The sequence below is a fragment of the Accipiter gentilis genome, chromosome 8, assembly GCF_929443795.1.
Source record: "Accipiter gentilis chromosome 8, bAccGen1.1, whole genome shotgun sequence".
NCBI classification, from domain to species: Eukaryota; Metazoa; Chordata; class Aves; order Accipitriformes; family Accipitridae; genus Astur; species Astur gentilis.
In genome coordinates, this window is record NC_064887.1 from 28074740 (window position 1) to 28095381 (window position 20642).

Here is a 20642-nt window from a genome sequence, read left to right on the forward strand (position 1 = left end):
TGCTAAATAAAACCCCAACAGCTTTGGACTCTGCAAATAAAACCTTATGACTTAAAACTCCGGAAAGTGATGCCAAATTATGGTTGTACATGGTGTAAGTTATATTTGTGTGATATCTTTCCTTGTTACATGCTAAATGAACACTTCTGACCAACTATACAAGAGCCACCACTAAATTCAGTACAGAAAGATCTTTGTGTCAGTGGTTTGCTGCAAGTAAAGGAGAAATAACTTCACATTCTTCTCACATGGGAAAAAAAAAAAAAAAAAAAAAAGCTTCATTCTCCCTCCTCCCCCTCTCTCTTTCTCTCACACACACCAGGCATCATTTCACCAAGGCATCAGTCTTTCAGAGTTACTAAGGAGATTTCAGGATATGAATGCGCCTGACAATCCTGAGCTGCCTCAGTGCAAAGACAAAACATGTTCCAGGGAAAAAGATTTTCGAGCCAGAACAGTCTGTCCCATTTCTTGAACTCCAGCCTCACAAGTGCACCGTTTGCCTCATTAGAACTAATGCTACTTGCTCACTTAGCCCAGCGCTACTGCCGTGAGCAGGAGGCGTCTCAGCTCCCTGATTTCAGAGGAAAGCTCTGAAATACACCCCCATGGTTACTCCTAAGAAGATGAGGTAACATTGCCCGAAGACATGATGGTTTCAGGACGGTCGCCTTCTTCCTTCTGTGGGTGGGAGGAGTTGTCAGACTTACTCCGGCTGAACTCCATCCCTCCAATGATCGGCCTCTTGAATTTGGTCCCAGAATCTGCTGGGGGACATTTGCAGCAGCACAGAATCTTGATGAAAGCCCTCCGCATCTCTTTGTTTGTCAAGGTGTAGATGATAGGGTTCGTGGCTGAATTGAGCACGGCCAGTACTAAGAAATATTCTGCTTTATAGAGGATTGGGCAGGTCTTCACTTTACACCCCACATCCAGTAAAAGCAGGATGAACAAGGGAGCCCAGCAGGCGATGAAGGCACTCAGGACTATGATCACTGTCTTGAGCAACGCTAGTGACTTTTCTGAGCTCCTAGTAGCTTTGGTAATATTTTTCCGAAATGTCAGCCTGCGGCTCCTAGTCCTCACCATGGAGTAGATCCTACAATAGAGGACGACAATAGATAGCAAAAGGCCAGTGAAAACAGTGGTGCAAAAGAGAATATAGTGCTTGTGGTAGAGAGGCAGCACGGTGGAGCAGTTGGACAAGAGGCTGATGCAGTTCCAGCCCATGATTGGGAGTCCCCCAAGTATCACAGAGATAACCCAGCAAGCACTGATCAGCAAGAAGGAGCGGAAGCTGTTGCTGCCATTGTGGAGTTTCATCTTCAACATGGTGATGTATCTCTCAATGGCAATGGCCAACAGGCTGAACACAGAAGCTGACAAGGCAACAAACATGCTGCCTTCTCTTACAAACCACTGGGAGGGGGTGAGGCTATAGGTTTTGTGTCCAGATAGCAGGAGGTTGGCAGTGTAAGCCACACCAGCCAGCAAGTCTGAAAGAGCCAAGTTCCCAATGAAATAGTACATGGGTCTGTGAAACTTCTTGGTTTTCCAGATGGTGAGCAAGACAAAAATGTTTTCTAAGATTATAAAGCAGCAAATGATGATAAAAACCACCGACGTCACTTTTATTCCACTGTCCGTGTTCTCATTTAGCTTTCCTGTGTAATTATAATGCTCTTTGATGACATAGTTGACATCGGTGCTGGCGAGGTTGCCGACGACCTTCAGCGGGGCGGTGGTGCCGGAGCTCATGGTGCCCGGCGGGGTGCCGCCTCCCCAGCGGCCACCGGACGGTGACGCTGAGCGCAAACCCGGTGGCTGTCCCGCAGCTCCTTGGCTCCGCAGCCTGCCTGGCGCTGCTGTACAGCCTCAGAAACCGCAGCCCTGAGAACAAGAGGCGTAAAGCCCACAGTTAAAAGAAGGCAAGCAAACAATGTAACAAATGATAAACAGTTTATAATAGTCTGCTAGTTTAATCGTATGTCAAGAGTCACCCGTGTATTCACACGGGAATCGGTTTCGTTCAGCTGCCAAAACACATTTAAAAGATGGTTAGGCATATTCAATCAGTAAAGCTAATAAGACAAAAAAAGTTCTGTCGTGCAGAGCTGAACAGGTAAATTGGAGTCAGCAAGGGCTGCGTTACTGGACTTCTTCCAAGGCGAAAGATCTCAAAGCTCGCCAGCAAAAAGTTCTAGTGTATCTCTTTTCTTCAATAGGAAACGCACCTTGTAATATAATGGCAAAGATTTAGAAAGGGAAAGGGCTTGATTTGATTTAACTGCAAATGCGTGAAAGCCTGCACAGAAATTACTTGGCAGAAGACCTGTATTCTCCTCCATCAATAAAGTCTGAATAAGCTTTGGAAGGGGGCCGTTACGCAGTTTACTGAGGCCATCTCGAAGAGTGGTGAATTCACTGATGTATATATAAGCAAGAGATCACCTCAAAGCTGTAAACAGGAAGGGGGTGCCTTTGCTAAATAAAAGAAAGAACATGCTTTACAAAACCCGGAGCAGTAAAAAGTTTAGAAACTCAAGAAAACTACGTAGATAAGCTAGACAGCAAGCCCATTCCGTGGGTCTGAAACAAAGGATGGCAAAAAAATACCTCGCATTTGAATAATTAGCATTGCAAGCTTTTGAAACGGGCGTGACTAAAGAATACAGATGCAGAGGAAACCCCTCTTTACATATAAACATTTCCCAATGGGCATTTAAAGTAAAGACATGAGATCACACCGGGAAAGAACAGGCAGAGTCGTTAAAGTACAGCCTAAGCGGAGCAAAGCAGGAGGTGCGAGGCCCGTGGGCTCGGCTCGCCGCGCTGCTCCCGAGCTCCGGTCCCGCACGGCTCCCGGCCCGCTCCTGCTCCGCTTCGGTCGCTACCGCGCACCGCTCCCGTCCCGCACCGCCTCCGCCGGACGCAGCCCCAAGCCGGGCCCGGCGGGGCCGGGTACAGCCCCCTCGCCTCGCCTCTTCTCCTTCGGGAGCTCCGGGGGGACGCGCCGAGAGGCGACCCGCTGCGCTGGCACTTCGCGGCGGCCCCGGGCTCCGGCCGGGTCGGCCCCGGCGGGCTGCGGCGCGGTGCGGGGCGGTGCGCGGCCGCGGCTCCCCCAGCCTTACCTCGCTCAAGCGCGGCGCGGAGCCCCCGCCGGCCCTGCGCATCTTGCGTGCCCGCGGAGCGACTCCAGCGGCCGGGCCGGGGGCTTGGTGGTTTTGATGTTTCTGCAGCTGCTGCTCTCCACCCCGTTTCCGATTATTCCCTTCTAACTCCTCCCTGCTTGCGGCCACGGGGCGGCTCGGGTCGAAGGACCTGCACAGGGGAGAGCTGGCAGCGCCCCGCCGCCGGCCGGGGCATCCCCGCCGCCCCGCCCCGCCCCGGCCCTCCGCCGGCAAGGGAGCGGCCGCGGGCGCTGCCGTGCGGGGGCTTTTACGGACCCCGCGGGCCTGGGGAAGAGAGAGGGGCCAGGAAGGCGTGAGGCGGCGAGCTCCCCCGCGGGACCCGCTTCGCCCTGCCCGGCCGCGGGAGGCGGGGAGGGGGACGCCCCGGCGCGGGTCCCTGCCCTGGGCGCCGCCGCCTCCTCCCGCGGCCGGCACGCCGCTGGCCCCGAGCGCGGCCCCCGCGCCTCGGGGCGGGGAGGGGGGGGGGGGGCTGCTGGGCACCTTCCCCCCCCGCCCCCCGTCTGTCTTCCCCCTCCGAGCAGGCACAAGTAGTGCCGCCGCAGTCCTTGCTGTCAGGGGACGTGACAAGTAATGTTTAAGGAACTCGGGGGAAGAGGCTCTTCCCTCTGTACCAAGGTGGGGCCGTGCAGGGGCGTGCTGCCGTCCCGGCAGGGCAGGCCCGGCGGCGGCGGGAAGCAATCGTGCAGGGTGTCACCCGCACCCGCGGCTGCCCCAGAGCAGGCACCAGCCCCGTGGGGCAAGGCTGGGCGCCAGCCCGCACGGGGGGGGGGGGGGGGGGGCGGAGGCAGAAGTCAGCACCAGCCCGTGGCGGATGGGGGACCCAAGTCGGGCCCTTGTCAAACACGACCCTGCCCCGGTGCTTCCACAACGCCAAAAAGTCTTTAAATCTTCAGCGGAGGCTGTAAGATAACCTGTGCGTTTGACAATATGAAAAAAGTTTTGAATTCATTTTTTAAAACAAAACTGGCAATGACGACTACTTACAATAACAGTACTATTACAGGGAGACTGAGAAAGAAGGGAGTTTAGGTTTTATAATTCCTTCTCTCTTCAAACTTTTAAAGAAAAACCACCTCAGTGTGTGTGAAATGCTTACTCTAGTGGTAATTTTTCCTCTTCCTTCCTTGCTCTGTTCTCTTTAACTCCATGACAAATTGAAATGCAAAAGAATATCACAATAGACCAGAGCTCAATATATGAGGTCTTTCAGTTCATGGCATCGCACCAGTCAATTAGCAGTAGCAGTTGTTATAGGGAACTTTCCTCTGAAAGACAGCAAGAGTAACTCTACCCTCAGGAAGAGAGTCCCTCTTATAATAGTCATGCTTGAATTGTTCCACGCCTCTCCCAGAATGACTCAGATGAATTACACTGGCAAACAGACATTTACTCTTCCACCACAAAGCTAGAAACTTGAAAAGATGTTTAGCCTCCTGAGAGCCTGGAGGAAAATACAGCCGTTAAATTACAACTGTCAGAAAAGGCATGCAAGATAAATCACGCTTGAGGTTGACATATGCATCCCCTACAACTGCCTGACATACCCTAGATATTTCAAGCTTTCCCCCTTATTTAGCTAATACACAGAAAAAAACCTAAATAAAAGTGCATTCATTAGGCATTTTCCTCTAGGAAACAATTCTCACATAATTTTAAGCAAGAGGAACATATTAAAGGAACATGCTTTAATTAAAGGATAGAATGACTCAGGGTTTCAGCAGTCAGATGTACAGGCTTTCATGTTTAGGTTATTGGTTAACCAACTGAGAGGGCTCCAACTCAGAGATGTGACATCCAACAAATTATTTGTCCAAGGCCGTGTAAAATACCTGGGCAATTTCAGTTCCACTACAAATACTTGGGAATTTGTATCCCAAAAAGCATCATTAAAATTAGAGGACCACACACATTTATAGCCCTCTTGACATCTCAACAGAGAGGAAACTGAAATATAGCTTCATTCTTCTCGAGCAAATAAAGCCAGATCAGCTGGATTTGCACTGAAGGCTGTCCAAAACCTCAGAGATGATAGGTTAATGTGGCTCAACTGCACAGGTTGTAGCCCGCTTACAAGGGCTGAAACACAGAGGTAAAGTCAGGTTGGCCCAGCCAACTCTACCAAAAGTATGCTGGTGTCTTGATGAGGTGATTTACATCAGTGTTACACTCTATCCCCACCAACAGAACAAAAACTCTTTTCTCAGTACCTCCCCAACTGCCAGGTCCAGCGTTAAGGAAGCTTGTACTTCTATGAAATACACTACAGAAATCCAAGGTATATATAGCTCCTTTGAAAAATCGACTCTGGAATTGCCTACAGTCAGAATATGGAGACAGGACAACACGATGTTATTCACACACCATTTCAGAAATAAGCAGAATGCAGGTCTCTGTCGAATGCCAGCAGGAGGGCTGCGCACATCAGGACACCAAACTGATACATGACAAACTTGACTTGGGTAAACCGGTTAAAAACCCCCGAAGTTTCCGCAACATGTCCACAAGCATAAAGCGGCAGACACTTTTGTTCACAGGGATCTTGGATATGTATATGCTCTTAGATACTTGAGTTTTTAGAATGAGCAGAAACTCACGTTTTCGGGCATGGCAACAGAAAAAAAAATTGACTGCCTGTGACAACTGAAGTTCTTGTGGAACCTCCTATCAGAACTTAAGTGCAGTGGGAATTTCAGAAAGCTGGCTAGTCACAGGGCAATTTCCTTGCAGGAAAATGCTTTGATCTTGTCAGAAAAGAAGTTGCAAGCTGGGGTACTCCCAAAGCCTGGATACTAATGGATCAGTGGACTCTGACACCACCAGAAGACCCTACTCTCCGAGTGCTGGCACTGCTGGACAACTCATGATTGCATCAGAGCAATGTCTGAACATTATCCATCTTGAAAAGATACAAAAAATCCCTGCAAGACAGATTAGCAAAGGATTTTTCTCCAACACATTACTTTTCTGCACCTTCAAAAATCTTCATCTATATAAGTGAAAAGTACTTTTATTCATTCTGACAGAATTTAGGCCACAAACTAGAGCCATTCCTCCCGGATGTGCTAGGTCAAGACAGGAGATCCTTGAAACAGTACCAACAGAACAGGTTTGCTCCCCCAAATTCTCATGACTACATGAAATGTAAAAAACAGTGTAAAAAGTAAAATTCAGATTTCTACTGCAACCCCAGAACAAATATTCCATATTTTGAATAATTTTTCAAGGTTTACATGCATTGTTGCATGCTCTTATATGTGCCTTGAAGTAACAAATACTTTTCAAAATCTGTAATGGGGGACACCCTCCCCCCAAAATGTGTTCAAATGGGTTAAAATGACACCTTAAATGAAGTACATGCAGGCAAAAGAAACTTAATGATAATATTGTGAGATAGCTCAACCCATACTGGGAGAATATGCCAGAAAGTTGCAAGAAAGCAGAGAAAATGCTGGAAGTAAGCGTTTCTATATCTGTACAAAATCATCAAAGAAAAGAGTAAATGAATTATTTTATTAATTTGTTAACATAACAGTATACATAAAGCCATTGATACCGATTTTTTTGATTGATATTTATTAAATACTCTGAGTACCAAAGAAAACAATTTAGATTTATTGTTCTGTTTAAAATTAATGAATGTTTCAGTTGCATCACTAGATGTATAGAACAATCTGGTTTTAAGTTATCCTTTCCACAGTGGATAGGTTAGATGAATTAATTTTCTGTGTGTATTCATAGCGTTCAACAATTCCATATCTTCTTCCCTCAGATTAAAATCAAAAACCTGGGTTGGAGGAAAAAAAACTCAAACTGATGAGAACACTGCAAAGACTAAAGCACACATATTTGTTTAGTATTAGCATTCTATAATTCAGGTGGTCTGTTTTTATTTTAAGTTCTTGATAATGAATTAATATTAAATGGCCATTTTTGTTTTAAAAGGCTATTGTAAAAAGGTTGCTATATTCATTTTTGTGAGAATTTGTGCTTTTTTTAGATCACTAAACTGAATATAACAATAGGAGAAGCTTAAGTCCAAGTGGAAAGAATTGAAGTAGTTGTGAAAGTGACATGCAATAGGTTTACTGGGTATCACTGCACCCAAAACCATAACATGCTTTAATATATCTAATCGTGATACATGGTTTTCTCATATATATTAGAATATAGCAGAAGTTCTACAGTAACGAAACTGTATAACACAGCATTAGAAAACTTTTTGAAGGTTAATTTTTTATTCCAGTGATACACATCAGTCAACTAAAGTCCTACTCTAGTTTACCCTAGAAGAAAACGTAAAGACATTAATGGACATAACTGAGCTTAACATGCTATTCTGAAGAAACAGAAGTCTTAGATGGAAAATCCGCAATTATTTGGCAGATTACAGATATTACTTACCAGTAACATGGGGAGGGTGGGAAGTAGTAAAATAACCATTTCCTGGAAAAAAACCCAACAAAGCCACCTGTGATAATTTTTCAGGTCAATCAAAGGCATTTCTATCTGGTTTATAAGGCATTCATGATAATAATGCAAAAAATCTCACAAACCATGTGATATAAAATAGCTGCTTGCCATTTAATGAATATAAAGACTCCACCAAATATATATATTTCAACATCAGGAAAGTGAATTTATACCAAAGTATATGTATAACCTTGACAGCTATGCTTCAGATTAATCTTCCACCACCTTTATACTGCACCCAAAGTAAGTGATTTACTGTAAATTCACCTTGGCAACATTACACTTATGGATATTCAATGGGATTAATCCAGGTCATGAAGAACCATTAGGAAAAAATGAATTCATAGAAAAAAAACCCAAACCAGAACAAAACAACCCAACAATCTCTGCTCTCCTTGTTACCAGAAAATTGTGAAACTAATGGTACACTCCCCGCCCCCTCCAAATTTCACAGCCAAGTTATGAACTCTGCACTAGTTCATTATACTGGAATTTTGAAGCATCATCTAGAAAGTCCTGGAAATCTATTTTGCTGGAGAAAAAAAAATAGAACAATCATTAATAGGATGATAATGCTGCTAACATACTCCTGAATCTCCTATTAGTAGTTCAGCTACAGAATGGTTCTCAAAGGGCACCGGCTAGCAAAGCCACTATTAAATATTCCTCTTGGGCACAGTGATTGAGATTGGTAAAATGGATCTGTGCAAAGCTGCTTAAAGAAGCACATCCCATAATGTTGGTCATGCCTACAATGGTTTACACAGTGATACATGTTGTATCACTGGGAAGTAGCATCAGTGTCATTGATTTAAATTAATTTCAAGCCTTGTGTTCTCCTCCCCCCTCCCCCCCCCCAATGAGTAGTGGCCAGTTTTGGAGATAGTACTCAAGCTCTGATCCCTTAGAAGTCATTACTATTCTGTAATGTCCTGGCAGTTAGTCCTATGTGATGTTGCAGATGGATAAGCAGCCATTCATAAAGACAAATAGTAAGGCTGCATCATTTATATCATAAATATAACATAGGCTCACTACAAGGCAGTGTAAATACTCAACATTTTCTTTCAAAAGTGCAGACATCTTAATGGAGGCTGCAAAATGTGCCAAAAGATTTAGTACAGAGAACGACTCCCAGCACAGCAACATGAAAGATTGCCAGAAGGTTGGCGTATCTGTTGTTTTTACCCAATGCACCATAGTCAGAGATGAGCTTCAAAGCTTTGGAAGGGGTGTGGCAACATAGAAAGAGTTAACTGCTTGGATTGAATTAGTGTCAGCAAGAGCCACTCCATCTTTGTCCCCATTTTCAAAAACATGGGGTTAACGTCAGCTTTCCTGTCAGAACAGTTCAGCATTGCTATTTTAAAAGAAAATCAGCTGGTGTTAACCACAGTGCAAAAAGGGTGAATATTACAGTCTGCTGGGCTTAATGGGTTTGTGAACTTCCTAGTATTACAGTTTATTACACGTGCTAGTCAGAAGAATGATGTCTTGAAAGTTATGTTGCAGGTCAGGTGTGGTAGAAACACTTCTGCAGCCTGATTAAAAAAACACAATTTTCTCAAGTATGCACTTTACAAAACTATTCCCATTATTTTTCAATGAAGCATTCTCAGGTGCCTTCATCTCCAGTAACATAAAAGATTAAATTCAGAAATAGGCAAGAAAAAGTAGAGAGGGAGCCACTCAGACAGGAAGCTATTTAGCTGCATAGAAAATGGCCTCACCCTTTCCACTGACTTTCAGTTTATTTTTTAACTTTTCTTGTTTCAAGAGAGCTCCCTTCAATTAAGAGTCACAGTGCTTCTGCAAAGGCAGCTGATTGCACTTAGCTAGATAACACTGATAAATTGTATCTTATTTTAAATAATGGTTTATCTCAACTAGAAAGGAGTGCCAAATCAGGCACTACCATAGATGACCTACATAATATGGGAGAAAAAGTGCCTTCAATTTTCAGATGTATACCCTGTTCCTATTGGCAAGATGATGGGTTACACTGATAAAATGGATGCATTGCTGTATCTTAAAAATGGTCCCTGTAGAAAGGTGAAAAAGTTTTCTCTCTAGAGAAAGCTTGTCTTACAGAAACATGGACAAGGGGAAGAATTTCAGCCCTGGGGAAGAATATGCATATAATTCCAAGAATTCATTGAGGGATGAATTTTGAGTTTTTAAAAAAAAAAATTCTTAAAAAAAATGAGCAGCTGCAGGCTAACTGACCAAAGAAGAAATAAAAAAAGGAGTTAAACTTCCTGATTTATGTTCAGCACTTTTATATCCTTTTGGTCTTCAAAGTTCTGCTCTTATTACAGAACATCACTCCTTACTGCTACCCCTAAATCTCACTACTGTTCACTTTCTAATTTCTTATTAGTTGTCTTATTTCTTTATACTATGATCAAAGTTGTCAGTACTTCAGAAATGTTCATTTAGATGAGGTGATGCGACTTATTCTTCAGCGCCTTTGCTTAAAAAGAAAACTATCTACCACATCTGTAATGTCAATTGAGTTGCAGAGAAGAGCATAAAATATGAATCTACTGAGTCTGCCTTTCCTTCTGCAACCTGATCAAAAGCAAAAAAGGATTTGCTCAATGATTCTAAGTTAACTAACGTAGTATAAAACTTGTGAACACCATATTCAAAGGAAGAGACTCCAGTGACATATCCCAAGCTCACAGGAGATAACAGGGTTCCAGTCTCTTGGGGGCAATTACAGCTTCTAGCCGAAAGCAATGGCTATTAGTGATGGGACAATGTGCAACACTGCATGCTAGACCACAGGATGGGTCAGCTGAGTTCTGGCGCTTAAAAAGCTATACTGCCTGAAATTACACTTGACTTTGTACATAGTTAAATTAAACTCTTTAGTTCTACAGCCACTACCTGGTAGCAAAGGAATTGCTAGAAAAGGTCACAAAAAAAGCCAAACCCACCCCAAACCCCAGAGAAAGTCCTGAAACAACAATTACTAAGTCTGAAGGTAGTTAGGTCAGTATTGGATTAAAACTGTAACTTGCCACAAATGCTCCTTAAGAAGAATACTTTTTTAGTAATACTATTTCTATCTGATTATTCCTTTCATTACTCATTGTACTGCTTACATACCATGATCTAGATCAGAGAAAATGGTGGCTTGACTTCCTAGCAAAAGCAGACACAAAAAACACCGTATAATCTCTTTGACAGAGGAAACAATGAAATATATCAATGAATTAGGAAGCCATCCTCACTGTAGGCTAAAGTCATCTATGTGGGGGATTAGCAAGAAAATCTGGTTTAGTTCTGTTTAGCTCGGAACAGGGAGGTAATCAGTCAGAAATAAGTGCAGAAAAAACAGCTGTTCTAACCAACACGGGACTTCTAGCTATGTAGCTAGTCCTAACTGATACTGTTCTGATAATACTGAAACTAGAGTTTGCTAGCATATGTAAAGATTTGGTTCACTTTGTATACATCATTTGTGTTGGAAACAGTACATTGATGTGATGTCTGTTTCTTTAGGGAGAACTAGAGGTAAAACTCCAACTTCTCTTGTAGTTTCGAGGAAGTCTTCACTGCCAAAAAGCAACACTGAGTGAATACTAGGCACATGATTCGCTTCTAGTCCTCATTTTATGAATTCAGAAATGCTGTGTAGCAAGGAGTCCCTCAACAGTACAGTAACAGGTTTTTTTCATATTTCTAAGGTATTGCTCTATAAAGTGACTTTTCAAAAGCAGTATTAGCTGATGACCACTGGTAGAAAGGCTTATTTCTGTGCAATCTTTCCAATTTTCACTTAGTCATTGCCACCATTTTCTGCAAAAGCTAAAAAAAAAAAAGCCTAAAAGTTACCTTGATTTTATAAATAAGCCTTACTTTTTGGAACTATTGAACCCCTCATCACAACAGTGAAGCCAGGTATGTAGCTGTTCTTAGACACCTAAAGTGGCATTCCTGGATACTGAAGCACCCCAAACTGCAGGCCACACTTGAAACTCTAGAAAATAACCTTACTGTGGAGATTGTGTCTCTTTCTTGGAACAGTACATTGTACAGGTAGTGAGCGCAGCATTTCATACAATATCTTGTATTTTAAATAATAACACATTAATTATTCCAGAGGCAAATCTAGACAAATTTTAGCTGAAATGTTTACCAGGAAAAAACAGCCAATTATTTTGAGGAGCTGTTATCAAAAAGGTAAGTTTGCCTGTATTTTAGCCAAGCTGTATAGAAGCTCTACTTTGAGGATAAACAATGCAGGCTAGAATATATGATCGCTGTAAATCACTTCTTGATAAAAAACTAAGGAGCTCTGTTTCACAATATGAGTAAAGCAGAACAGCACTGGGAAAACTGCCTCAGGAAGTCCACACACAATATAAATCATAGTCAGATTTTCCATACCTTTCTAGACACAGGAACTCCTAAAATATCAAACCAATGTGACTAGAAGTTGAATACCCAGCCGATAAAAGACTCTGCAGACATATTTCTCAAAACAGATCTGTAAACTACATATATCTATATCTATCTCTCCATATACATATATATTTCATAAGGAAATCTGAGGAACAGTATGGTCTCTTAATGAGATTTCCTGGACAAATCCAAAATGAAAGCTAAACTAATTCTCACTAAAAGCTACACAAAACTCACCAGAATTTCCAGTAAGAGATAAAGATCAGTAATAACAAAGATACCTCTTTGGCTCTTAGAACTTGCTGCTCAACTCTTAGCCATGCAGATAGTTTATTTGTACATGGACTTCTCTGGAGACATTTCTACTTTGTTATATCTACAGGCTAGTAAATAACATGCACAGAACTCTCCGGGTCAATGCTATTATTATGCAATAATATGCATAATACTTTTTTTTGGTGATGCTCAGATACTACTTATTACAGGGAGATTGTATTTTTGATGGGGATTTGCAGTATATTGTACAGTATAAATACTGTAATAATAATATTAACTTTTTTTCACCCAGCTTTTTCTTCTTTGTACATTGTATCCCACTAACAAAGTACTTGAAAAATTATTTCATCCTTAACACCTGTGTTGTACACTAGTAGGTATCATTTCTTCTTACATTTTTAAAGAAGGGAGATCTCCTCATGCTCTTTGATTAAATGGCCTGATCCAGGGTCAATGGCATAAACAAGAGGCTTTCCATGGGCTTCAATGAACTATGGATCAGGATTTGAGATGGAAATGTAAGATGTCTGTACAAAAGTGCTACCCTCAAAAACACCTTTTGTCTGTTATCGATATTAAGGATTTCAAATCAGTTACGATTAATAGCAGCCACTAATCTTATGACTATATTCTTATTGTAACCTTCCCTGATTTTAAATTACATGGTGTGACTCACTGATCACTGACAAAGGAAAGAGCTCAAACCTTCATTCACATGATAAGACCTGGGTCCCAGGAAACATGTCTCCCATCATGCATTCCATTCAGAACTCCAACATCGTCTTCTGCTATTGTAAAATCAAACACCTATGGGAATGCATATATAGTTAACATTATGAACACAGACAGAATCAGGAGTGTTTCTGTTATTTAAACTGACCAAGATGCATTTAAATGTGAGGCAGAACTTTTTCTGTGTTTTTCCTTCTGGAAATTCTTCTTATATTTTGTCATAGACAAATAATTCCATTAAGATGATAGGCTCCACTGGGTCCTTTGCTCCTTTTATGACTAATTTTTTTTTGTAGACTTTGTTAAGATGGTTTTGTACCACCCTGGCCTCAGGCAAGGGTCCAAGAAAATGGTAGCATCAAAGCTGTTTTTAACAGCACTCTATATGGTCACTGCCAGAGATATATGAATACCCTGACTGCAATCCCTCTGGAAACCTGAGCTCAGTATTTCACTTACATCCCAATGTTGAGTGTTAAGAGTTCTTTTCCTCAGAACTTTAGCCAAAGAGAATTACTAGAACGTATCAGGACATTCATAAAGCTAGCAAACCAAAGGCTATATCTTTTCCATGTGTACTTAGACAAAACACTCATGCATCAGCTAATACAGAAAAAGATCCAGTGCTATAGTGCCTCAATACTAACTTGAACTTGAAAGCAACCACCTGTCTTCATGCATAGGTTCTTACAGCCACCGACTTCTCCTGTTGCGAGACCTGCAACATGAATGATGGCGTCAGTGTTTTCTTAGCAGGTGTCTTATTCAGACATCATCACTTCAGAACTGAAGTTGCTTTAAGTTGGTCTGTTGTCTTCGTCAGAGCTCCTCCATACTCAATAAAAAGATCCTGTGGAGCCTGAACTTGTGCCAAATGAGCTCCTCCCATCCTGCATTATCCAGCAATCGCTGTCTGCTGGAATGACCCTTGTAGTCAAACCTCAGTTCTCAAGCTTTTTAAACCTAAGCCAGGGACCAGTCACAGAACTAGAAGTACTATATATTATATTAGATACTGAGGGCTTAGTGAGACCCATGCTTTCACCAACTTGACTAGAGGTAGTAGAGACTCAGGCCAACACACTGGCACAGGGGAAAGAAAAAACAAGGGAGATGTGATAAACAACACTCAGTAACTGTGCCAGTTCTCCCCTCCTCCTCTCCAGCCTAAGTGTTTTAAGTTTTGCTGCAATGCATTCCCTCAGTTGTGCAAAATGTATTTGTGGGGCCATAGAATGAACTCCCTAAAAAACCAGAATTAAGCTAGATTTAAAATATCATTAGGGACAATAAAATAAAAATAATAAGGAAGGATTTTTAACCTGGTTTTGTTCTCTGATCTGGTTCACAATACAGCGCACACACACAGAGATTTAACTAGCACGTGCAAACTTTCTTCCTGATTTGCCAAACACTTCATAACCCTACAATATTTTGGAAGTAACAATAAGGTTGTTGTGGTTTCCCCTCCCCCAAAGAAAGCATGAAGAGAAAAAAGTAGTAATGAATTAAAAATATTAGGTATGACAAGGAAATTAAAAAAGGGTGAGGGGAATCATGCTGCCAATCCTCATTCATTTCCTACTTTTCCTTGTTCATCCCCTTTCATGCTGGGACCTTCTCTGCAAGTCGAGTAGAATGAAAAAGGTAGGGGAAGAGTCAGCTCTGGCAGGACTGTGATTTCCGTAGAAGGTCTCTATCTGGGATATCCCCAAGGGAGTTTTACAGCTTTCATACAGTATTATCCATAGCATACAAACTCCTTGCGTTTGACCTGTATGCCTATCACAAGAAGGACCTAACCATAACCAGATTAGGATGCTCTGCAATCAGCCAAATAATAAATAAAAATATTAATAATAAAAATCAACTATGAAAGGTCTTTCTATAGATCCCTTTTTTATACACAGTGATTAGCTCTCCAGGTGATTTCTGACATTTGTAAATTATGGTTTTCTACTATATATTGTAGTAATTTTATGGTACTCTAATTTGCAGGTTTAACTGAGTTGCCCCAATATAAAATTGGTATAGGAAAATGGGAAGGCAAACCAAGAGTTAAAAACAGTAATGTGAATGTTCATCAGACTTGAATGCATAACCAAATCTTACCTTGCAGTTTTCCTCTATCCTTTCTGCTTTTGTGGACTTTGGAATAGTGACAATCCCATTCTGAAAAACATAATGCTTCTCGTCATTGACATTTACACAGTTTCAAAGAAAATGATCTCTCTCCAAAACATTTCAAGACACTCCTTATGTCTTCTGAGGTTTTAATTTCATTTTTCAGAGGACACTGACATTTCTATATGCTGCTTTCAATTGCAGTTATATACATTGCATTAAATTCCAACACAGATTATGTTGTTTATGTCAACTCAAGACACTATTTCACTGCTTAGTACTTTGTGTTGAGTGACAGAAATGGAAAGATGCACCATACTGCTTGTAACATTTAGTTTGAAAACATCTCTTTTATTGGTGGTGCTTTTTATTTTCTACAATCAGATTATTTGCATATTTAAAATACTACTGTGCTTTGCATACTACATTCCAAATTTCTAGTACACAGTTCACACGGTATCAACATACTGAAGGCAAAAATTTGTTCTGTATAAATTCTGGTTTGATGCACAAACCCCAAACTATCTGCATTTTTTTTTTTTTTCCCTGAGAGAGGAGACATGTTTTTATTACCACCCTCCATTACCTTTATATTCCAGTGTATGCAAATCTGTGCTGGGGTTCTGCCATATTTCTTTGCCAGCTGAATGATACTAGGATGAGTAAGTACTTCACCTTTGGCTAAAGGACAGTAGCCTTCAAAAACAATATCTCCGCTCCTACAATAACTGACCAGTTCCTAAGGTCTTTGGAAAGGGTAGTATTCAACCTTAGATAAATAGAAATAAACTTTTAATTTTTAGTAAAAACCTTGAGAGTACATATACTAGAAAACATAACTGATAAATGAAAATACTTTTTCTCTTGTTTTAAAAATACAAGATGAGCAAAAACACTGCTTCTGGGAGACAGATGTAAGTTACCAGTTTTACAAGACATGTGAAAGATATTAATCCACAAGCATTTTGCCATTAATTGGCACAACAGTTTACTATGTATTTTATGTTTCCCCAAGAAGTAGGGTGCATGGAGCAGTTGTCTGCCCTACCTGCAGTTGGACTTGCAGAAATATATGAAAATGCAGAGTGGAAGTCAGCATCAGGTCATTTTTATTGGTGATTTGAGACTACCTTCTCTGTCACAAATCTACTCCCTTTCCTGTTTCTTTACTAATGATCTTTGAGTTGCACAGACAAGGGAAGAAGGCTGCGCAGGGACTGGGTTTACAAGAGACCAACCAGAACAATTTGCTTAGGATGAGGACCTGACCTCAGAAGCAAAGCCTATTGGCATGGATTGTACATGGAAAATCCTGTATTCTGTGTGTGGTGTCACCAACAGCTTATGCAGGGAAGCAATCATGCTGCAGAACGAAGTGTGAAGGAGACCCTTTGTAGGAAGGAAGATCATAGATTGCCAAGAACCAGTTAAGAGAGGAAAAGTAACAAGCTACAAAGACATAGTTGTTGGAAGCAAAAGGAAACAGAAGTTACTGGAAAGTAAGGATCTCAGAAGAGCCATGTATTCTGGCATGTAGCAAAAGCCAAAAGAGAACCTCTGTAATATTCCTGAATATGTCATTTAAATAAAGTATTTCACAGTTTATGCGTTGTAAGAAGCATACCTTCCTCTGCATTCAGATGAAAATAGGTAGTGTTTTCTTTTATAAAATACATAATTATGTGATATATTTTTGTGACTGGCCGTCACCATTGTTCCAGTGATCTAAGTGTTGCGCATTTTGAAGAAAAATACTCTTCTGAACAATTACCTCAACACATGGAATCTGGAAAGTTTCTTCTGCCACAGAGAGGACAAATGAACATTTCCTGTTTCTCATCTTTAGTACATGTTGTCTTTTCAGACAACAATAGTCGCGAACAATAAGCTGGCAGTCGTTCAATAAGTGCTAAGAAAAAACTGTGCCCCTCGAAGGCTGGGCTGAGTCAGCCTAAAGCTGCTATGATCTAAATTACTAGGTGGACTCGGGAACACGGTTCAAGCAGCAGACATCCATGTCTTCAACCTTTGATGTTTCTTGACCTTTGAGTAGCCTTTGTATTTCATGTCTGTATGTGTAAGACCAGTGTTTAGGTCATACAGTTATTCATGTGTTGGCAGCTGAGCTGACTAGAAAATATTCACATTGTTTTTGTGCAAAACTATGGGGGGGGGGGGGGGGGGAGAAAGAGCAAGCAAGGTGTATTACTCAATTATTACAATAGTAATAAGCAATTTTAGTAGACGTTCTTTATGCTAAGTATAACAAATAACATAGCCTAGAAAATATTAGAGAGTGAGGTATTTAGGATCAAATGCTGAAAAATCTGCAGTACTCCTATGGCATCAGGTGACTTATTCAGCATTTACTACTAATATAACTGCAAGCAGAATTTACCTGCTGGTCTAATAAGATTTCTAGGCAGCACAGTTCCAGGTACACCAGAAATACTTAAAGCAAGAAGAGCATGCTGAGATGTCACCTGCCTGCTCCACAAGCAGAACATACAGCAACAACTACTGCCCACCTGGGAAGATTATACTTTGTGCCTTTCACTGCATCAAGAGACTCCCAAATTTTGTGAACTGAATTTTGGCACATGCAGTTGTGTGTTGGTAGCAGCAAGTATTTTTCTTCTTAAATATATTGCTAAAATAATCATCTGCCTAAAATAAAATAAGCACTTCCGAATTTATTTTTCTTGTGAAAACTTTCTGGAAGGTTCTAGCAGCATCTGAATGCAAGGGACTAGCATCCTCAGCTAGGAGAGGCAGAGGGTGAGTGGCCAGCATGTGCTTCCCCTCAAAATAATAATTCCTACTTCCTGGCTTGCCCCACCCTTGCTATTTTAGTCCCCAAACTTTTCTCAGGCGAGGGCTGTCCGTCATATGGTGGTAGAGGAAGATCTCGATCTTTTCTGGCACTCTACCCTGAGTGATTTGTGCGTAACTGGCATTTGTTTAATAAAACAGTTTGCAGTTCACATGACAGAACTCTTCACAGCTGCTACTTGGTCAGCCACAGGGGAACTCTAAATAAGCACTGTTTTTTATGACAGTCATAGCGCAATTGGGAAAAGTTGAGCTTAATAACAATCCTGACACATGGTCCTAGAAAGGTCATAACCCAGATGATGGTATACAAAAGCCTTACTCTTTCCACCCTGCTATGGGTTCTTTTCATCTGGTAAACTTTCTCTGAATTTGGACTTCAGTCAGTTTCTCAATGGGAATGCAGAATCTTACAATTATTTCTCTTTATAAAACTGAAATACAAGGCTAGAAATGTTTTCTCTATAGAGGAACAGTTCAGATGAGCTTATGTACAAAGGGTTTGTTTCCTAATGCTTCAGTACACTAAAATACATTTTTCTACCTTTAACAAATTTACATAATAGACCTCAATATTAAAGGCAATATTAACAACATTACTAAACCTCTCTGAGGTCATTACACAGTACTTTGCACTTCTTTAAAAGTAGAAAAAATTTTGATGAGCATTCCTACATGGAATTCAGGGACAAACAGTTTATACTTGGTTTCACTGTATCACTTTATTAAATGAAACATATATTAATTAAATTCTTATAAAATGTAATCTTTTTTCCCTAATGAGCAACAGGCATAGAAGTCTTGAAAGAGACTTCAAAGACTTCCTTGAGCGTAACTCCAAGCTTACTACTGCAAAGTCAGTTACAAGCTCTGGAATACAAACCTTTAACTTCTCGGTTGTAAGTTTCATTTTACACAATAGAATACTTATAATTTTACAGTGTTTAACAGTATTTTTAACAGTAGATTGTAATTTTAAAAGGTGCTTACTTACTACTAAATACCTTAACAATACTGTACTCTTGAAAAGACAGGCCCTCCCTACTTCTTTAAAAGCCATGATAATACTGTTTTTTCAGGAACCAAGAGAGGCAGTACTTACAACTTGGTCTGTAAAATAGAAGCATTGCTTACTACCTGGTTTGCAAAGATTATAAAAGTCTAATAAATAACCTCCTTTCTCCTGCCTTCCTACTTCTTCCTCTTCACAGAAAACAAAAACCCCTTTAAATTTTTACATCACAAGAACTGTTGGAATTGTAAGAACACCCTAAATTCTCTATACAAATTTAACACAGCTAAGAGGGAAGTGATTTTCCTTCACTTGTTTCTTAAACAACACTTATAGACTTTGTATACAATGATTGTTTGCAAATGTTTTGTATTTAGAAATAAGTTCATTGAAAGAGTATGCTATTTTATGCATAAATATAGCAAAGATCTTTTGTAATTTAAATTCTGGACAGTGAAATAAGAATTCAGTATAGCACTTCCTAATTTAAATTTAGGAATTCATTAGTTATTTGATAATGCTTAAGTAATTTCACTATCAGACTCAGCAAGTCTCCAACACTAAGCAAGAAACAGAATAGTCTTTTGAGGATAACGTGAACTATGGTTTGTAACATTCTTGTAACTCTAAGAAGTGTAAATTAATGCTATAACAAAACTGGTCAAAGTGGAGCAGTTTGCAGTGGCATGGTTATTTATTATATTGCTGGTTTTTTTTGTTTTTCATTTGGAACAATGCTGTGCATCACCTTAAAGAAATGACTATTTGAATACAGCAGGGGCACCCTCCCAGCCCCCAGTATCACTACTGTCTCAACTTTTTGTCTCCTCTTTTTCAGCAACAGAAAAAAGAGATGCCATCAAATAGTATCAAGAAACAACTTTTCTCCATTAACACTACTGACACAGTAAGACTGGTAACATTTTGATGTTGTGGGTAACAGGAATTTTCAAAACAAATCCAAGATAACTTTTTTTCCTTGCAGTGATTTAGTAGGCCATTCTCATTTAACAGACAGTAACAACTTATGCCAAACTCCAGTAAGACTTTGAAGAAGTATATTTGTGAAAAGGAGACAGAATTGAACCTTGGCAAACTCACTGATTCTTAAACAGTCATCCACCTGCCCATCTTAAGACATATTTCAATAGCTTATTTTGAATCACTGAATTTAAATAGCTTATATGATTTTACATTAATTTAACATTACTCATAATTGTCCTTTAGTAACCTTTAGTCTAGTGGACAGCAAAAATCAGAGATGTCAGGTTCTGACAGTCACATTCTGAGCAACCTTTTAACAGCTGTTTAGTGACATTAAACCACAAACAGCTGCCAGAAATCCTCACCTCCTGTACAAAGGGAAAAAGCCTGCACCTGCCCTTCAACCATTCCAGTTCCCAGTTCTACATCAGCATAAGCACACTTTAACTGGCAGGAGGTGGTAGGAATGGGAGCATGAAGTTCCAGCACAGCTGTAAGCAGAAAACGGCAGCAAGGGAATAGCTGTTATGTGTCCTGGAAGTCTGCTGGTATGTAGGTGGCCATTTTTTATCTGCCTAGGACAGCAAAAAAATTTTGCTAGGGCTCTC

General features: G+C 40.7%; 2 protein-coding genes across 2 annotated transcripts in view; both read right to left on the reverse strand.

Moving 5' to 3' along the window:
* Window positions 1-257: 257 nt before the first annotated feature.
* Window positions 258-3396, reverse strand: S1PR1 (sphingosine-1-phosphate receptor 1). The gene is made up of 2 exons (XM_049807770.1): window positions 3132-3396; window positions 258-1890 (listed from the first exon to the last, which is right to left on the reverse strand). The coding sequence occupies exon 2, from the start codon at window positions 1756-1758 to the stop codon at window positions 619-621; it is 1140 nt and encodes a 379-aa protein (XP_049663727.1). The 5' UTR covers window positions 1759-1890; window positions 3132-3396; the 3' UTR covers window positions 258-618.
* Window positions 3397-6677: 3281 nt separating this feature from the next.
* Window positions 6678-20642, reverse strand: part of LOC126041596 (uncharacterized oxidoreductase ZK1290.5-like) — a gene marked incomplete at its 5' end in the record, with an annotated part of 53646 nt that continues 39681 nt past the window's right edge. Inside the window, 5 exon segments of the mRNA XM_049807518.1 lie at window positions 6678-6975; window positions 7593-7634; window positions 13056-13157; window positions 15195-15254; window positions 15793-15975. Of these exon segments, the coding sequence (XP_049663475.1) occupies window positions 13062-13157; window positions 15195-15254; window positions 15793-15975 (339 nt within the window).